This window comes from Phalacrocorax carbo, chromosome 2 (assembly GCF_963921805.1).
Source record: "Phalacrocorax carbo chromosome 2, bPhaCar2.1, whole genome shotgun sequence".
Classification (NCBI taxonomy): domain Eukaryota; kingdom Metazoa; phylum Chordata; class Aves; order Suliformes; family Phalacrocoracidae; genus Phalacrocorax; species Phalacrocorax carbo.
This window is the reverse complement of record NC_087514.1, coordinates 149,815,495-149,836,265: the sequence shown is the minus strand read 5'-3', so window position 1 is coordinate 149,836,265 and position 20,771 is coordinate 149,815,495. Positions and strand designations below refer to the sequence as shown.

Genomic DNA, 20,771 nt, shown 5'->3' with positions numbered 1-20,771 from the left:
AAGAAAGTTCAAGATAAAATACAAAATAGTGAGGGATTGATTTATTGAAACATGAATAAATAACAAGGATGGCACATGCCTACATTTATTTCAGTGGGAAGTTAAAGTTAAGTACCTTTGAGAATGTCTGTACCATCTCTAAAAGCCAGACACCTATGTGTACTGCAGTTAGGAACAGGGGGCAGGGGCCCTCCAGTCCTCCTGTCAGAAGACATGCTGCATCAGGAGGGTTGCTTTTTTAGTGACCTTCAAGCTAGAGGGTCCTTCCTGTGCAATCATTTCTATAATTTTGTGAACAAGTAGTCAGTCACTCTAGAAAATTTAAGCTACAGGCACTATGGCTTCAGGTCACAGCAGAACTTCCCTTCCAGCATAAGCTTTGTTCAAACCTGAGTTTTCACTACATCTCATGCCAACACTCATCTCTGGCACACGAAACCGTCTGATGGTTACAGAAGTCTTCAAAGAGGTTCTGAACATTTTATTTCTTAATTCAGCTTTACAATAAGAAAATCAGAAGAGGGGAAAAGTATCTCTTAAAAAAAAACACACATAACTAAAAACAAGATTAGAATTGCTCTGGTAAAACAAACATTAAATTCTGTGATCACATTTTTATACAGTATAGCTTGTATGAAAAATGTTTTCCAAACTATAAAAGATTTTCAGGAAGGACAAAAGATAACTTTCTTCAAAAGCTATTTGTAAGATGTAGTCCAGGTAGAGAATGAAAGCACATCAATAGTAAGGTGAAATTTCTGAAGATTTAGATCTTAAACACAGGTTATATTATGATGTAATTCTTTATAGCAGATGAATGCCTTAGTTTTCTGTCTAATTTTAGTGCACTTCCCTTTTCCACAGAATTAGACAACATATATTAATTTATTTTAAACTTAAGTGTAAAGTATACTTTAATCAAGCAAACTTCACAAGGTTGTAACTGTTACCTGTATATTGGTTAATAAATACTCCGAGGTGGGGGATGGGGGGGAGAATCAGCACCAAAATTAGCTGAAAAGTTTTGTTTTGAAAGGAAGGAGACGGGTAACAGAGAAAGAAACACCAGAACATTATGATATTTTTCATAATGTGCCTTAGGAAAAGTCCACAATAGATTAGGGCTAGATTAAATCTTATTTTAATTTGACATAAACTGACAACAGAAAACTTACAGTGCACTGAGCTTTTTAAAATCCTAGAAATATACTTACAGAGTAGCTTTCATCTCATTTTAAAGCACCTTGTGCCTAAACTATGTATTTCAGTTAAAACAAGCTGTTGTCAACAGTAATACAATTACCAAAGTTAAAAATCTAAGGTGCAGCCTCTTTAGATGGATCCCTTGTACCACACACAATTTCCAAACCTGTATTCGACAGTCCCTCTGTTATTAATGGCTCTACCTTTCAAGACATATATCAATTCCCAAATCTCCTTTACATCCTCAAAGGATAAGGGAGGTATATTCAACTGCATTTCTGACAAATTTACATGGAAATTCACCCCACACTTGTTTAGCAGCAAAAATAACCAGTAGAATTCTTTAGGGCTGTACTCTATTTTTCCAACAATGTACTGAATTCATACTTTATTAGTGCTTACATGTGATGATCATATGTAACCCTGTGAAAAACAGGCAGGGATGTTGGTTGTAAAATTATTTCTATATTAAAGTGACAGCTTTACATATTTTTCACTTATTCTTTTACAAAGATGATATTCTCTTCATCATCTGACATCAGCAAGACCAATAACTACTGAAGGCCCATCCACAAACACATTCCAAAACAATTAATGTTCCTATGGTTTTGAGGATGGCATTATTAAATTTATTTTATTTGTAACCTAGGAGCTGTGAATCATTCAAGTTTCAATAATGTTAGTCCTTAAATGTTTAGCTCAAAGGTAGTACAAAATATTACTATAACAGCAGGAACATCATCCCAGATTCTGAGATTCTATAAGAATTCAGAATTCCTTCGCTTTTCAGGGTCATCTTCTAGCAGTCTTTAAGCAAAGTAATGAATTCTCAGTTCAGTTTTCTAGAAAAGGAACCAAATACATTAGAGTTTAATGTACCTTCAAAATTGAGATAATTTTTCATTTGTCTAAATAAACAAATCAATTACAGTTACATGTGAATGATTTCCAAACCATTAAAATACAACACTGCTTCAAGATACCTGAAAATTTGCCCTCTTATGTTGCAGAACAATCCGTGGGTTTACTGAACTGTCACAGCTTACACTGAGGAGTACAAAATGCCACTACGGATTCTGAACTGCAGATGAAATTCCTCAGAACAGTCCCTGAACACATCAGTCGGGGGTTTGTTGGCCCACAGCAGAGCAACGCTTATGAGCTGGTTTTCCAGTGACTCCAGAAAAGGTGCAGTCAGGAAGTTCTAAAATCATGAGCTGAATCTAAACAACTTTCAATTATTATTACAAATATATTTCTATCTATCTGGTTTTAGAGCCCTTAGGAGTCAGGTTTTCAAGCCTCCTTCAGTGAAGGATCCAATATTAATACCCAGATTTCCAGCATTGAGTTCCCTATAAAGGAATGGGACAGGTTAAGAGGCTCAGAAGACGACCTAACCAGCCAGAACACCATACAGTAGGGAGCTAAGAGTGAGCTGAGCTACCCTTTCCCAGGGACATGAGCTAAACAAGCCATTGGCTACAGAAGGCCTTATCTCCACCAGTTCCATGAAATTTGCTGCACCGTGCAAAAGAGTTCAGGAGTTGTGGCTTCACAGCTTCACAACGAGAAAACCTCACATGGTAGCACAGACTTCCTGGTTTCTGCTTTAGGACAGTTTATGTATTTTAAATCCAAAAGTATGTAAGTATAGTCAATATCTGCACTGTGTACAGCTGCTGGCTCCAAGCTTATACACCTTCACAGAGCACAAGCTGAAACTGGCATTGGGATAACAGAGGACTCTTGTGTTGCAGTTCCGTTTTCTCCCTAAGTGTACTTGATAAACTTCCTACCCATTGCTAAAGGAGATGGAACTCTGGATGGAAAGGTGATGCAGCAGCAGATAGTCCTTAAATCCTGGCTATGGGTAGATTTCTTCAGAAACAAAGAGGAAAGGTGAAAAACACAGAAATTTCTGTAGTTGTTTATGTTCTTGAAGTTCATCTCATCTTAATACAATCCATGAATGAGTAAAAACAAGGACTATCTGGGGCTATGCTATCTCTGTATCTCGCAGAGCTACTACAACTCTGAGATATTACCGCTAGTAGACTGTGGTACAAATCCTGGTATCCAGAACTCAAAAAGGGTGTTGATAAATTGTGGAGCATTCAGGAACGAGCCACCAGAATCATCCCAAGACTGGAAAACAACTTGAAAACAAGATTCCAGTTGCTCCATCTGTTTTGTTTAAGCAGGAGATGAAGAGATGACCTGATGATAGCAAAAAAGGACCCACAGAAAACACATCACAGGCTCTTTGTCAAGTAGATATAGGTCTAGGAAAATCCAATGGATGAAAGCTGAAGCTATACAAATCCAAACTAAAAATAATGTACCATTTGTTTATTCATTTAAGCTTGGAATCTTTAGAACAAAATATTAGAAAAATTGCTGGAAAGGGCACTTTTCTAAAAACAGATTTCTGACCACCTGTGAATTGATAAAGGATGCTACAGAGGTCAGAACAGATGATCAAAAAAGGTTTACAAGAACAACACACTGTTCAGAGAGAGGGAACATGGCCATTTGAGAGCTATTAGCTAAACAGCACTGAAGTTCATAGGAGCTTCACATAAGATACTAAAAAAGTTGTAATAAATTTAAAATACTTTGTCCCTGCTGATGAAATAGAAATCTCCATTTACCAGTGCAGAAAATAAGGAAAATGTGTGTAACCGCCTAAAAGCCTTAGTAGTGAAATCTCTGGTTTCATCAGACAGTGCAAGAGCTGTTGTTAGCAGCATTGATGTTACTGAGACACGGGAACTCCCCAGCAGACTTGCAGCCTTTGTGGGCACTCTATTGTTTACAGTACCAGGGCTGGGCCCAGAGGGTGGTGATCAGTGACAGACGCCTGGTTGGAGGCCAGTGATTAGCAGTGTATGCCAGGGGTCATACGTCTGTTTAATATCTTTATTAATAATCTGGGTGATGGGGCAGAGCGTGACCTCACACAGCAAGTTTGCAGATTACACAAAAGTGGGAGGAGTGGCTGACATGCCAGAGGGTGGTGCTGCCATCCAGCAAGACCTCAACAGGCTGGAAAAATAGGCCGACAGGAACTTCATGGAGTACAAGGGAAAGTGGCAAGTCCAGCACCTGGGGAGGAACAACCCCAGCCACAAGCACACACTGGGGCCTGCCCAGCTGGGAAGCAGCTTGGCAGAAAAGGACCTGGGGGTCCTGGTGGACACCAAGTTGAACATGAGCCAGCAACGTGCCCTGGCAGCAAAACAGGCCAATGGTATTGCAGGCTACAGTATCCTTCCCAGCAGGTTCAGGGAGGTGATCCTTCCCCTCTACTCAGCACTGGAAAGGCCACACCTGGAGTGCTGTGTCCCTCTTGTTCTGTGTACAAGAGATACATGGACATACTGGAGAGAGTCCAACAAAGGGCTATGAAGGTGATTAAGGGACTGGAGCATCTCTCCACCTCTCCTACAAGGAGAGATGAACACTGGCACAGGTTGCCCAAAGAGGTTGTGAAGTCTCCCTCCTTGGAGATATTCAAAAGCCATCTGGACACAGTCCTGGGCAACGGGCTCCAGGTGTCCCTGCTTGAGCAGCAGGGTTGGACCAGGTGACCTCCAGAGGTGCCTTCCAACCTCAACCATTCTGTTTCGGTGATTTATTGTATGAGAGAAACTGTATAATGAAAACTGTCAAACATTAAGAAGCTAGGAAAATTTAAGCTAATTCTAGTAAGACCTACACATGTACAGACTCTCTGCACAGTGATAGAAAGGAAAAAACTTAAGGGCATACTAAGCTAACAAAGTCAGGTGTGAGGGTGAAGTAAGTAGATAGCAACTAGAGAACATTCACTTGACCTTCTGACGCCTAGAGAGTTGAGAAGAGGTAAGATGAGACTACAACTGTCCTTCAGCTGAAGGAAGTAAAAGTAGACATTACAAGACTGTCATGGAGACACATCCAAGCTATCCAGCCTCACCCACTTGTGTGTGCTCACTGAAATTATTTATCCTGCATCACAATGCATGGATTTACTCTAAATTGCCACATATAATGCGTATCACATAAAATCAAATTAACCAATACCTTCTTATGCCGAGAAACTTTACATGTTTTCCTAGAATTCCCAGCAAATGGAACGCATTCCTACTAGCTTCCTGAGTCTCTTGTTGCACATTTAGCTCAAGTTCTTGGGACTGAAACACGCTCCTTCCTATCGTAACCACACCAAGGACTCAACTGTACAACCCGCTTTAGCCTGGTACCTTCAGGGCTATGAGTCATTAATACATGCAATGGAACATTAAGCAAGACCTGGCTTGAAACAAAGAACTCAAGCAAACAGGGTTTATCAAAGCAATTATTATCAAGCTCCCCATTTTGATACTGGACTAATGTTTCAGATGCACTGTCAAAGCCTTATTGAGAGCATACCCTTGCATCCTTATGCATGAAGGCAGTATCTTACGTCCTGTCTAAATAACATGATACAGTTTAAACAGATGAAATGCAGTATATATGCCCTATTGAATGCATGCCTTTACCTTCTCTTTCTTTGAAGATATACATGTACCAACCACTGGGCAATAAACGGCCATACAACAGCAAAAGCTAAAATACCAGGAGAAATTTCAAAGGGCCACCATGATGGTTTCTAAGAAAAACAGAAGAAAATTCTAGTCAGCCGTCTGTGTGCATATACTGAATACCACATGTATACTTCTCAATCACTTCAAATGCTACAGTATCAAAGTAAAAAAAATACTAGTAAGACCAGAAAAAGATTGATATATCAAATAACTTCTTCAGACACAGATTGTTTTTATCTCCTAGTCAAGGGAGAGATGATAGGAAAAGCACATACTAAGAGCTAGATAGAAAATATTCATCTTGTCCTTTTTTTCCACCATTCACACTGCTTTTAACAACTAGAAAAAACAATATTTTACCTTGACAGAGGAGGCAGGCTGGTAATTTGACTGTAGTGTTGCAGATTTTGCCTTTAAACACAAACAAAGGCTGGTAAGTATTAAAAAAGGAAACCGCAATTAAAATTTTTCTGCTTCACAAAGTGAGTGAAGGCTTGTGAAGGCTTTGCAATCTGTATATATCACAGTTTAAGAAACAGAACCACCCCCATGCAACCGCCCTTTCACCACTTAGCTTCCACTTACCTCTGATGTTTCCATTACTCTTTATAGCATTTTTATCACATCTCCATGAGTAAAAAAAATTAATCAGTGTCACTTACTGGAACTCTTTACAGTTTCTCAAGGACCCCCTGCCCAACTTGTCATCGCAACTTCCTCAACTCTGGTCCAGTCCCCAGCAGTTGCAACCCAGAGTACCAATCCCAGCAGCTTTATTTACATGATTACATGTTTCAACACTAGTCTCTATGAAGGCAAAAAGCACTGGTTTAGTCTGCCCTAAGCTACTGGCGTGCCTAACACTGTAAAGGAAAGAGAATGCTCTGTTCTAAACCTTCCAGGCAATCCAGAAAATGAGAACTACCAGAAACTTTACAGTTTAAGAAAATATTGTCTGAAATTTTAACCTGACAAAGCATACCAATATCCAAGGAAATTTAATAAAAAGTGAATACCTGTGATGCCGTAACCGCCTCCAGCATATGCAACCTCTGAAGGACATTCTGCATGTCTTCTTGCAGCCGCATCAGCACCACTGCAATCTGTTCATTGAGGCTACCCCTGGGTCCTCTGTCCGAGCCCCAGCGCTCTCCATCCCCGCCACTACCCATCTGTCCACCTTGTGAACCATCTCCTAGAGGCTGAAGTCTATGCCCTATGTGGAGGGAGAAAAAATAAAATACATAAAACACAGAATGGGCTACCAGCTCTATTGAAAATGTTTCATTTTAACAGTTTGGTTTTCTCCCTCCTGAACTGAGCACGGTACTCCTAATTGTAGGCTATATTCAGACAGTTCAAAAGCACTGGAAGGGTACTGCAACATCATTTGAGATGTTTCCCTACAGCCTCAATGTGACAGCATTATTCAAGGTCCTAGAACTGCATAAACATTTAGCAAAAAATTAATTCACATCCAGTCAAGTTCAGCAGTAAATTCTGCCCTAGCAAAAAGAAAGTAAGATCTGTCTTATTATCAAGGGTAGGTGTGTTTTATGTTTAGTACTGTCTCCAGCTGGAAAACAAAGAACACTGGAATAGAGTGATGGGAACAGATAATTGTTTGAAACCTACAGTACTCCTTTAAACTACATACAGCTAACCTATCAGGTTTCTGCCTGCAAGTAGCAAACGTAAGTAAAGCAACAAAAGAGAGAAGGGGAGATGGTTAAACTATATGTTCTTCATCGTAGTTTTCAACATAAATATTATATTTGGATTTTCTTTTTAATTTTTGCATCTGATCACATAGAGGTGTCATACAAAAAGGCTTTCTGGTTTGGTTTTTTTTTTCCCGTACAAGAAAAATAAACTTTATCCTTGACTTTATAGGTCATACCACTGGAATATGGTGCTGCTCCTAGGTGACAGTATTAGAAGTATTACAGAATTAAAAAGAGCAGAGGTCCAAGATAAATTGAACATCTGGACTATTATGTGATTAAGAATCATTAAGTTTTAAGAACCATAATAGAGGGTATCAGAATCACTCAAAGGTGTGGCCAAGACTCCGGTTATACAGAAAACAATGCCTCACTGATACCTTTCCAAGATGTTCCATGGTTTCAAATACAACACCACAGAGGCATAAGCACATATGCATTTAAAAATAAATATGTAAAGAAACTCTTCTCATGCATAGACGGGTTTTGAAGATTACATTTCTAAAAACACAGGTGTCATAAACAGCAGCTGGAGTTTAAGATAAGGCAAGAGAAGAAGCCAGTATGTTTATACAAGATCTCCATAGCACCAAAAAAAAATTATTTTGTAATACTTATTATGAATGAAATAAATACTCTGAAGACAAAACCGATTGCTACTCACTGTAATTACGATTTTGTTATCTATTTTTATTGTGAAGGACAGAAGCACTGTATAGCATGACTGACTTACTGGACAATATTGACAAGTGCTTCTCAGGCAACAGTAACTTATAGCAGTCAGGAGAGTGGGAGAAACAAAAGCAGCATGCACAGTACCTCTCCCTCTTCTGACACTGTAGAAATCTGCTTTCTCTCCACCCTTCTTCTCCTTGTGAGGGCCCCCATTACTGGCTTTGCCATCTTCTCCTCCGCACTTGACTTCACCTTGCTCTTGAGCTGCTCCCTCTACAGAATTTCCAGGGTGGAGATTCCTGTAAGTCACGCAAGCGTGCCTTGGAAAATCCGTATTTTCTAAGAGAAGACTGTGATCTACATCCAAGAAATGGGATGAATGCTTTAAAGATCCTTTAGCTGATGTGATGATCTCCACACAGGGCTACAAATTAACATTAGCAAGTAATTAAATTCTGTAAAATGTGACGGTTAACCAACAAAAGGAAGAAGCATCATCTCTACTTTCACTTTAAAAGTTTGCCCAGAATTCTTTTAACAGGAGCAGTTGTTTTCCTGTAGAATGCACTTCCAATTGTCTAAAAGTCCTTTTCAGATTGAAAAGGCATTTGAGGCATACAAATACAAAACAGTGATACCACCTGAAATTACTTTAGGCATTTCTAAATTACATTCAGTAACACTCAGTATTCACTAAAGTAAACATTAAGATCCGAAAATGTTCAGTTTTCCCTTGTAAAATTGGCTTTGATTCCCAGACAGTGAAGTGGTATCCTAACTTGGATTTGTGAGCCACACTGTCAAAAATCACATGCTATTAGCAACCTTGAGTAGGCAGTGTTTATGCTCATGGCAAAGAGATCACGCTGTTTATTATCAGCCTGTTCAAAACAGCTTGGCTGCACCCTGTACCTCTCACCAAAAAAAAAAAGGCATAGTATTCTAACAACTTCTCACTCAAAATCAGTGGTAGTGTAGAAAGTTATTAAAAATGGATGACAATTGAGTTGATCAGGTCACAATTACATGCTCTGCAACAGGACTGCCTTAAGGTGGCTCAAGCAACCCTTTGTTCAGCGCAAGGACAAGCACTTGCACAAGTATATGCTGAAGCAGACTGGGGACCTCAGCTAGCTGAAAAGTAACTCGATGAAAAATCCAAAATAAACAAAAGAAGGAGCAAAGAAATGGAAACTGCTGCCAAAATCCCATTTGTCAAATAGCAGTTCATAAACCTGTATCATTAGAACTGAAGGACAGAGTGTTTACTACAACTTTTCTAATACAAAGCTGTATTTTATCCTTTAAATGAACCTCTTCTAGTTTGAATTGATCTATCTGTAGTTCTACTTGCATACTTATTTACATATACCTGAACATTTGTTATTTTGTTCAAAACTAGAACTTTTCTTGTGCAGGTTGGGAAATTCTGACAAATTACCCACCCAGTTCAATTAAAGAATCTCAAACAAGCTCGAACAATACACAAGATGATTGAGAAATGACCTAGATAAGAAAGCTTGCAGCACTTCTACCAAATCATGCTTCACTACTGTGTAAAATTTTGATTTGCTAAAAGGAATTCTCTAGATCCTCAGAAAACTGCTAGACAAGAGAATGACAAAATATTACAGTGCTTCTGATCCCATGCATCATTCATATATTCCTCCCCAGAATCAGGAAACCAGGTGTTTGAGTACAATCTACAAAGTCCACACTTAAATTGGACCGCTGAAGGAGGTCCAAGGCAGTAAGTCAACTAAGACTACAGTTTGTACAATGACCAGGAGCACAAATTCAGTCAAAACAAAGCCAGCACAGTCAGTGCGCACCTTTTGTATGAAAGTCAGATCTTCACTGCAGCTGAAAAGTACAAGAGAACCCAGAAATCATTGTTATCTCCCACTTCTTCAGACCCAGGCCACTTTCAGGCACTGACCTACAGGCCACCTGCTAAGGCTTACTCTTAAAATAAATAAAGAAACAAACGCAGGGTTCATCAAGCCAGAAAAGGAGTGTGCAAAAAGCTCATTGTTACAAAGACACAACCCGCTTCTTAGGGATAGTTGGATTCTGGTCCCTACGTATGTTAGGAGACCCTACATTCATTTCCAGACACAGCCCTTAGTTTCTTTGTCCTGTTGTTTTTGATACCTTCCCCTCACATAAATTCTGTGAGCAAAAATTTCAAGGCTTTTGGATCAGCTGTAACCAAGTTGTAAAAGACTGACAATAAAAAGAAAAAAAAACACATAGTCTAACCAGGAGAGAGTAAATCATGAACTACTCATTACTTCCTTCACCTCTGCACGTCCAGATTCACCTGACAGATAGGAACCTATTTAAAAATCAGCAGATCAGTTTCAAAATACACCTAGGAATACTAAGCCCCTACCTCTTCTAGTCCAAGTTGCTCCATAGAGTCACAATAAACTTCACTGTCTGAATCACTGGTTAAGTGCTGAGTTGCTGAGACCTCTTCAGTATTCTCTTCATTTGCACCTGCATGAAAAGGAGGGCCACACACATGCTTTGTAAATATGAGCCAATCCTAGCAAAGAGTGAAAAAATGTGTTAAAATGTGTTGGTGAGCTTCAACTCATGTCCCCTTTATTTACAATTGTCATCCTAATATTAAATTCTGAATAAAGAGGTTATATTAATATAGGAATTATACAGAACTCTTACTTATGGGAAAACTATACCTCATATTGACATTTTGCCATTTTAAGTTGATAATTTTAATTTTACCTTGTTCGTTGCACTCTCCTTCCTAAGCTCAGCATAAAAAAGTTTTGCCTGAAGTTATCTGTTAGTTTTTAAATTACATATTTAAACATCAGTTTCAACAAACTGGCATTTAAATTTTGTTCAGCCTTTAAGAAAGACAAATAAGATACTAGCGATTTTTATTTCACTACAAATTAGCTTTCAAAGGCAAACAGTATTTGCATAGGTAGTGTAATGATTTTAAAAGAAAACATTTGTATTTCTGTGGTTTTGGACCTGTCTCTGAATTCTTCTCTCTTTCTGTAGATCCGAAGAGAAAGCCTTATTTTAAACTGGAATTAAATTTAATTTTTTTGTGTAGTCTTTCTTCAGGTTCCTACTACTGAAAAACAGCATTTCTAGTCTCTGAATCCCAGGATTAAGCTTACAAGAAAAGAAATATTTTCCAAGAAAAGCATGTGCAAATGAAAATATGGTCTTGCAAGGACAATACCTTGGTGAGCACTGTTATTAGCTATTTCCAGGCTTGGCTCCATTTTCTTTATTTCCTCCTCTGAGTTCAAGCCATTCAGGGCAGATTTAGTCTGGATGCCATTCTGCATATCTGGCATAAAGCTGTCCTTGTAACAGCCATTAGTAACAATACTTTCCAAATCCTTAGCAGCTGCTGGTTCTTGTTTTACATTCTTATAGTCTGTAAAAGAACAAGAAAACCTTCTAAATAGAAAACTACACACCTAATGGCTCAAAACATATTTCTTCAAGTAGCTAACTTTCTAATGGACTGTAAGTATAATGTATCTGCAGAAAAAAAAATATATAAATACTCCTAGATTCACATTTGCAGGGATTGTTTTATTCTTGTAAAAAGTGTAAATATTAAATTGAATATGCATAAAGAGCAGATTATATTTAAAACAAGTAAGCAAATCCAAAGTAGGTCTCTTGATAAATTAAATAATTACCCTAATGTCCTTGGAGGAAAAAACCTGCAGAGAATTCTAAAGATGTAGTTTTGTTTGGTTTTCACTTGATGCTGGTATTTCTCAGAACTCTTCATGGACCCCCTAAACAAATCTCACTGAAAGTTGTTTTATTTTCTCTGAAGAAAAAAAAGTGATTTTCAATTCTATTGTTACAGCCCATGTAGCCATTCACAGCTCTTACAAAGAGCACTGGCAACAAAACCCAAAACAACACAGGGTATAGACTTTTAGCTAGCCTACCGACAGAACATCCTAGCCAAGTCAAAAATTGTATGGCACAGCTCACAAATTTCTACTAGTTCTAAATCTTACAACCCAGGCTGAGACACTGCCATTCATCACACATGCATCCATGCGTATTTGCATCTAATTCTCCTGAAGAAGTAGAGTGTTCATGATCCTTTGGGATTTTTCTGCCACTTAGGTGGCTAAGCATAACTTTGGAAGAGACAATGGTCCAAGTGAGGAAAACATACCCTTTCCATTTAGCTGCAGTTCTTTCTCCTCCTCTTCACAAAGCCCTTCTTCTTCCGATTCTGCTCCGCTATCACTACTTTCAGCTTTTCCATTCACAGCCTTTATATTTGGAGTGGAAGTCATGACATTACTAAGGTCTGAGAAAAAATTCAAAGAGGAAAAAAAGATGTATTTTAAAAGAAACAAACACACAACCCTCCCCGCCTCAAACCATTAGTGATAGCTCTACAACAGTATTTCCATATTGGAAGATGTACCAAATAACACCAACTTTATTTCTGTAAGCTCTTCCTTAATTGGTTTAATGTTTATCTTTTGTGGTTCGCCAGGAGTGCTTGATTCCTGGTGAAGAGATTGTCAATGATTCTGAGGAAGCCTACTAGAAAGATACAGCAGGCCACTTTCACTACCGAGTCTCGGACCAAGTCTATTACCCCATATTTATGGTATAGCTGCAGTAACAGTTTATCTAGGACCAATGTGGCTATGTTCTTTTAAACCCAGAAGTGGGTGTTTTAATAGCCTTTTGGGCTGAAATGCTTCAAAACTACTCCCAATTCAAAGGCAAATTTTGAAACATTCTATTCAATTACGTGAGCAACAGGATTCCAAAAAAGGTGAATACAAGATCTTATGCATCTTCTCCTGCAGCAATTTAAGCAGATGCATGGTAAGACGACTCAAATTTATACAGATATTTATCTAGCAAAGGGCATATGGAAATAAATTCTCTAATTTCAATGAAAATGATGAAATAAATACACTGAGCATTTGTTTGCATGCCTAATTACATAAGTTTTTTTAAAAAAATCTTGAAATAGACAAAGTAGCTGCTAAGTCCTTGTTTTCCACATCTTTGATCACTCCAAGGATCACAAACTATTTACTCTGATTGTACAAAGAATTGCAAGGTAAAGATTCTTAAAAAATATTGAGAATGTAAGGGACAATTCTACCACCTCCTGTAAAAAAGATATGGTTAAATATATCCTGATGATCATATAAACCTCCTATGTTAGGACAGAGTGATTAAGGTACAAAGAGGGACAGTTTCTGCAAGACACTCAGAGTCTACACGTTGACTCCAAGGCTGAATTCTGCCTGTTCTGTCCCCACAGCATTCTATTTGCATAATTTCTATCTTCCCTTGTCAGAACCTTGAAAGATTAATTCTTATGTTTAGGCTTAACATTAACAGCAAAATAATATGCAATTATACTGGAGTTGCCAAACCAGCTCTGCTACTTTCTTTGCTGCATGGTAAATAAGAGTTAAGGGTTTTCTGCTTTAACCTTGCATTGAAGAGCCTTTCCACATTTCTCTAGTTTCAAAGCTTATCCATAGTGCTTTAAAAAAGAAAAACAACACAAAGGCAAAATAACTTCTTATACAGAAATAACTAATATATTAAATATCCTGTTCACTTTAGTTTTACTGCAAGGTACGGCTTCTGTGGGTACCCTGCCTCACTGTTTAGGATTTATTTGATCCAAATTCTAGCTGAAGATTAAAAAAAAAATGCTTCTTCATTGTAAAAACAGACAGAGAAATCTATTGTCTGCCTTGTAGACTACAAGAATATAACCAATCACATGATCGTTTTCTCCCTACTGAAGAACACTTCTTATTTGCAAGGAAATCTGTTTCACAAAAGAAAAATCCCACCATGTTCCCAGTTTATTTCCCATAAGCATGTTTCATTTATTGTGAAACCCAATTCTTGAGATGTTTTTTCTGAGAAGCAGCAGTGTGAGGAAGATAAGGTAGCAGTTAAGTCCTCATAGCATGAACATTAAGTACAGACACATCTCCCTTGACATGGTAAGGCAGGTATCATCCTTCCCTTTGAAACAAAAAGAGAACGGGGCCACAATCATTCATGTGTCCTACCCAGTTGTGGGAGTAGACAGGAAAGACGAGACTAGGTGGAACATTTAGCTGTGAAGGAAGGTGGATCAAAACTGTAAACCTCCTCACCCTACTAAAGATACTGTAAAAAGCCCTAGCTATACCATAAGCTTTTTTCTTAATATTTACTTTTCTTCTTTTTGAAGGGAAGGTCTTTGTACAATCAAGCATGTTCTCTCTTCACTTAATTTCAGTAAGGAGATTATTCATTTGGGGAAATTTCTAAGTGATACATCACATATATTTAAATAAAGAGGTGGAACTGAGAGAAAGTATCAACAGTAACAGATTCATGGTATCATCCCATGGGACACCTGAATAACTGAAATCCATCAGGATCATATTTCTTCCACAAAGTCAACCTTAGCAACAGTGCTCCTAAAGATGATAAAGAGACATTGCTTCGATACCAACTCTGAAGAACACAGCATTGTTTAGTCTTGGCTACTTGAAATACCATGCTTCATTGTACATTCTTCCTCAGAACCCTTACACTCCTATGCTCATGAGGTCCACCCCTAATTGCTTTTACTACATGGTAAAACCACAGTTTAGAATCATAGAATCATTAAGGTTGGAAAAGACCCTTAAGATCATTGAGTCCAACCACTAACCTATTACTGTCAAGTCCACCACTAAACCATAACCTCAAGCACCACATCTACCCTTCTTTTAAATACCTCCAGGGATGGTCACTCAACCACCTCCCTGGGCAGCCCTTTCCAATGTTTGACAACTCTTTTGGTGAAGAATTTTTTTCTAAGGTCCAACCTAAACTTCCCCTGGTGCAGCTTGAGGCCATTTCTGCTTATCCTATCGCTTGTTCTAGGGAGAAGAGTCCAACCCCCACCTTGCTACAACCTCCTTTCAGGTAGTTGTAGAGAGCAATAAGGTCTCCCCTCAGCCTCCTCTTCTCCAGACTAAACAACCCCAGCTCCCTCAACCATTCATCATAAGACTTTTTCTCTAGACCCTTCACCAACTTTGTTGCCCTTCTTTGGAGACGCTCCAGCACCTCAATGTCCTTTTTGTGGTGAAGGGCCCAAAACTGAACACCTGCCATCCCCCTTGTTACACTGAGTACCTGCTACGAAACCAGCAATGATGACTAATACTGGGGGTGATAGGGTTAAAGACTAAACAGAGCCAACTAGTAGTGACTTCTACAGTCCCTGTTGGTAGGTTAATAGCTACTTCTTAAGGAATGTATCTTTTAATACAAATGGTAAGAGTCAAGCAACTTCATTTGCTTTGTGCTAATCCCACCCATCTGCCCACCCCTTCATTCTTTCTGTTTACCCATTTCAACTGCAGGTAAAATATTAGTAGCTTTTTCTGTTGCCCTCATTTAGATTCTATAGAATCCCTCTTGGTTTATTATTTTCATCTTACTGCCTGCACCAAACTGTGATATTTGTGTCAGAGTTTTCTAAATCAAAGCTGTACTGCTCTACAGCCATACAAGGAATTATATTCTACTATAAAAGCCTCGATTGTCTGTCTTTAATGCTATAGAGTAAGACCTATGTAACAGTAACAACATGCAAACAGAAGGAAGAATTTAACAAAAGAAAATGGCAATAAGGAAAGGCTGTGAAGAATAGACACACAGCCTGTCTACAAGCTTTCACTAGATGTTAATTTTCTTGTGTCATCTCTATTAAGAGATTGCCTAAGAGCAATTCTAAATATATTTCTTTAAAGGTAGCACTACAATTCTTCTCAATAACTTGTATAACAGGGCCAAGTTCCTGAAAAATATGTATTTGATTTCTAACTTCCCACATATTTCAAGGCAATTTTTGTCACCCAGATGGGAGCGAGTTGCTTAAATGAAGACTATGGAAAATACAGGCCCTCTCCAGAAGGGAATGGGAGGCCTGGTTTCCCAGGATATGAAAAAGGCTGAAGTACTTAATGACTTTTTGCCTCAGTCTTTACCAGCCCGTACCCAAGCCATACCACCAAGTTGCAGAAGGCAAAGGCCAGGACTGGGAGAACAATGAACTGCCCATTGTAGGAGATGATCAGGTTTGAGAGTCTATAAAGAACCTGAAGGTAAACAAGTCCATGGGACCTGATGAGATGCTTCCACAGGTCCTGAGGGAACTGGCAGATGAAGTTGCTACACCCTTATCCATCATATTTGAGAAGTCGTGGCAGGCCAGTGAAGTTCCCACTGCCTGGAAAAGGGGAAATATATCCCCCATTTTTAAAAAGGGAAAAAAGGAAGACCCAGGGAACTGCAGGCCAGTCTCAACTCTGTGCCTGGCAAAATCATAAAGCAGATCCCCCTGGAAACTATGCTAAGGCACATGGAATTGGTGACAGCCAGCATGGTTGCTCTAAGGGCAAATTGTGCCTGACAAATTGGTGGCCTTCTACAATAGCATTACAGCATTGGTGGATAAGGGAAGAGCAACTGATGTTATCTACCTGGACCTGTGCAAAGCATTTGACACCATCCCACATGACATCCTTGTCTCTAAATTGGCGAGACATGGATTTGACAGATGGACCACTCAGTGGCTAAGGAATTGGCTGGCTGGTTGCACTCAAAGAGTTGCAGTGAACCGATCAATATCCAAGTGGAGATCGGTGATGAGTGGCATTCCTCATGAGTCAGTATTGGGACCAGCACTGTTTAACATCTTTGCTGGTGACACGGAGAGTGGGACTGAGTGCAGCCTCAGCAAGTTTGCTGACGACACCATGTTGTGTGGTACAGTCGACATGCTGGAGGGAAGGGATGCCATTCAGAGGGACCTTGACAGGTTTGAGAGGTAGGCCTGTGCAAACCTCATGAATTTCAACATGGCCAAGTACAAGGCCCTGTACAGGGGTCAGGGCAGTCCCAAACACATATACAGGCTGGGTGGAAAACAGACTGAAAGCACCCCTGAGGAGAAGGACTTGGGGGTGCCGGTTGATGAGCAGCTCACTGTGACCCATCAATGTGCACTTGCAGCCCAGAAAACCAACCATGTTCTGGGCTACATCAAAAGAAGCATGCCAGCAGATCAAGGGAGGCGATTCTCCCCCTCTACTCCACTCTCATGAGACGCCACCTGGAGCACTGCATTTAGCTCTGGGGCCCCAAACATAAGAAGGACATGGACCTGGTGGAGCAAGTCCAGATGAGGGCCACAAAAATGATCCAAGGGCTGGAGCACCTCTCCTATGAATACAGGCCGAGAGAGTTGGGGTTGTTCAGCCTGGAGAAGAGAAGGCTCTGGGGAGACATTATAACAGCCTTCCAGTACCAAGAAAGCTGGAGAGGGACTTTTTACAAGGGCATGCAGTGATAGGACAAGGGGTAACAGCTTTATACCTACATCTACCCTCTTTCAGTTTAAGGAAGAAATTCTTCACTATGAGGGTTGTGAGGCACTGAAACAGGTTGCCAAGAAAAGATGTGGGTGTCCCATCCCTGGAAACATTCAAGGCCAGGTTGGATGGGGCTTTGAGCAACCTGGTCTAGTGGAAGGTGTCCCTGCCCATGGCAGGGGGGTTGGAACTAGATGATCATTAAGGTCCCTTCCAACCCAAACCATTCTGTGATTCAATGAAAATGCCTCTGCAGATATGCCCCAGCTCAAGGGTCATCTTACAAAGAAAACCTAGTCTAGCAGGTTTTTCCTCAAATGCCTTGTATTTTTGTTTTTCTGAATAGGCACATAATTCTTATACAAACTTAACATGCATTGCTGGAGCTGTACTGATAGTTGGCTCAGCACAACACAGTATCTTCACCCAAGTATTACAGCCTCTTTCATTCTTTGCAAATACCAGTGATCAGGAAACAGTCTACAACAGCAGGTGAAACACATCCTGAAACATTTAAATAGTATGTACACAGCTAGTTAATAAAAATTATGGGGTTTTTTTTGTAATACACCGTAAGTTTATTATCTGCTCAATGGCAGCAAAATTTTAGCCATTAAAAAATTATTTCCATGACCTACACTTATATCAACTTAAATAGTGATCTCTTTGCACTCCTACATTTAAGTAGACTCAAGCTCTGTCAAAATTAAGTCTCAGAGAGCCCTATATGGTGTACAAAATTGTTTTCATAATCAGGTAACTGGAATTCTTTTCTTGCCATCACAACCTAATGTTTCATGGTTGTTACTGATACAAGTAAACTCCCTGCTTCAGTTCCAAGTTTATGCAACCACGTTCTGCCATTTCCAACACGCTTAGTTGCACAAATCCCCATGTCTTTTTTGAAACTGATGTATCCCAATACTGCAGGGAGCTCACTGCAAGAAGTGACTGCAGCAGGAAAGGAGGAGTACACGCAAGCATCTGGGAGCAATAAGCTCTTCAGCTAGAAGAACAAGAGTTTCTATACCCTCATTTCCTTCCATTCTTTTTAATATAGCACACTACAAAGAAAATTACCAGGGGCCTAGCCTGCTCTGTAACATCTGTTCTACAGTACTCAGACGAGCTGCCATCACAAAGAGATTTTAGAAAGGTCTGTCAAAAATAGACAGAAAAATATAAAATTCCTTACTTTAACTACCACTGTTTTATCACTTAAGTGCTTTGAGAAAGTTCTCAAAGTTCTCAAGTTCTTTGAGAAAGGTATTCCCTAAGCACACAGATCATGGCAGCCAGATCTTCCGCTCTACAGTTTCCTCCGTTTTATTTTTCTTTTAATATACTCTAAAAGACTACAGCCTTGTTTTGCCAGCATTCCTCTCTGCTCATGTGCTTTTCAAGCTGTTACACTTGAAGAGATGCCACTGTATTTCAAAGAACAATTTACTCAACAATATCCATGTCTTCATTTACCATTTATAAACATCAAAACAATAGTTTGTGGATAAGAATGAACACAGACAATAGCAGCTTCTTAGAAATTTATATTAACTTGCAAGTATGGTTTTTAGGATTACTGACTAGTAGTCCTGGACCTTTACACTTTTCAATATCTATGGAGTTTCTCATCTCCATCCACAACACCAGTACCCATTCCTTTGAATTTTCAGAATACTTTCCGCATAAACAAGGTTACCAAGTTTTTGGGTTGACTTAAATAAATCTCCCTTCTCCCTGTCTCCCCGAGCCTTCTGCCAGTAGAGGCAACCTGCCTGGGATTTCCTGAAGAGAGCAGCCCCGGGAGAACAGCAGCTGCCCCACAGGCATTCCCAAGACTAGCAGGTAGTTCCACGAAGGCCACCAGACATCCAGAGTACAGGGCCACCAAGCACAAGCAGCTTGTTACACAGTGCATGCAGAGCAAGACCAAAGGATCCAGGCTTTGCCAACTTACTGTCAACACCTTAGCCAAACACACACATGTGAGAATGAACACGAAGAACAGCTGCTTCTTAGATATTTGTAGTAACCTGCAAGAATAGTAAGATCATTCCAGGATGTCCCCATGGCTGGTACTACTTCCCTCTGGGAGAACGAGCAGGACTTGCTAAGCTCTCTTCTGTGTGGGAGAGATACAGTCAACATTTGGGACTTTTACTTTGTGTGGCAAGTAGAGAGGAGGATTACACTCAAGTTTTGTCCCAGAAAATACAGAACACGAACATAGTAAACTCAAACCCCATAAAGAAAACTGAATTATGCTTGAAAACAGAAAACCGTATTACTGAGTCACCTATAGTCCAGAAACTCTGATCTATATTGTAGCCTGAATCAAAAATTGGTTTGCCCTGTACAAGAAAAAAAACCAAACAGGAAGCAGCTGAGATACTATTCTGCCACCTACTTCAAACCTGCTGGTTGAACAGCCTTTTACAACGCCCATATTAAATACAGCCTCACAGATAACACAGATGGCTTTTCCATATATCTTAGAGGCTATGATTGAAGTAATTACTTTTGCTATAACAAAGTTATGCATGCCACACCAGCCCATGCCCACTCGGCACTTTTCTGAGAGCAATCAAGATACAACTACCTACATCTGTTGTTTCCCAGCCTTCCATACCTCTGTCTACTACTACTTCTTTGTACCTTGTCTTTATAGAACACAGCTGTGAGGAATCTGGATTTCAGTTCTCATCACAGGATGTTAACTACAAGTGAGACCTCTACATTTTACAGCAAGTGGGTACATCTGCAAGGTTCTCAAAACCTGCAGAGCTTTTGACAACTTATTTTCCCTTTTGCAGGAACTGTTGTCTGGCTGGGAGAAAAAAATTTCAGGTCTAACGACCAATTTTTTAATGCACAAAACCTGTTACTGTTGACTCAATCCAGCATGAAACTGAATTCAGGTAGGCTTTTCTTTTCATGAAAGAAAGCTTCTCTTGGCTCCCTCCACTTTGAAAGAAGCTATTTTTATTCTTACATTTTCACATTTGGATACTCTGCTGCTCACACTGTGGTGATATATTCTCTTCTACTCTGTATGAGAGGAGCTGTTGGTATCCTCAGGCTTAAGCTATACTGATCTTTGCCCTAATTTCCAACATTGTTAGGCAGCACTGGCATGAAACCATCAGTTTGAAGTCAAATCACCAAGCAGG

At 39.6% G+C, this 20,771-nt stretch overlaps 1 protein-coding gene across 5 annotated transcripts in view; it reads right to left on the bottom strand.

The window, feature by feature from the left end:
- Positions 1–460: 460 nt before the first annotated feature.
- ACBD5 (acyl-CoA binding domain containing 5) overlaps positions 461–20,771 on the bottom strand; it is a 31,094-nt gene continuing 10,783 nt past the window's right edge. For 3 of the 5 annotated variants that reach the window (XM_064444858.1, XM_064444857.1, XM_064444859.1), the window contains 8 exons: positions 12,366–12,503; positions 11,397–11,597; positions 10,569–10,675; positions 8,318–8,597; positions 6,791–6,990; positions 6,135–6,185; positions 5,730–5,839; positions 2,052–2,558 (listed from right to left, as the gene is read on the bottom strand). In XM_064444858.1, coding sequence (XP_064300928.1) covers positions 2,492–2,558; positions 5,730–5,839; positions 6,135–6,185; positions 6,791–6,990; positions 8,318–8,597; positions 10,569–10,675; positions 11,397–11,597; positions 12,366–12,503 — 1,154 coding nt within the window. In that variant the 3' untranslated portion in view covers positions 2,052–2,491. The other 2 variants (XM_064444860.1, XM_064444861.1) reach the window with 2 other exon arrangements.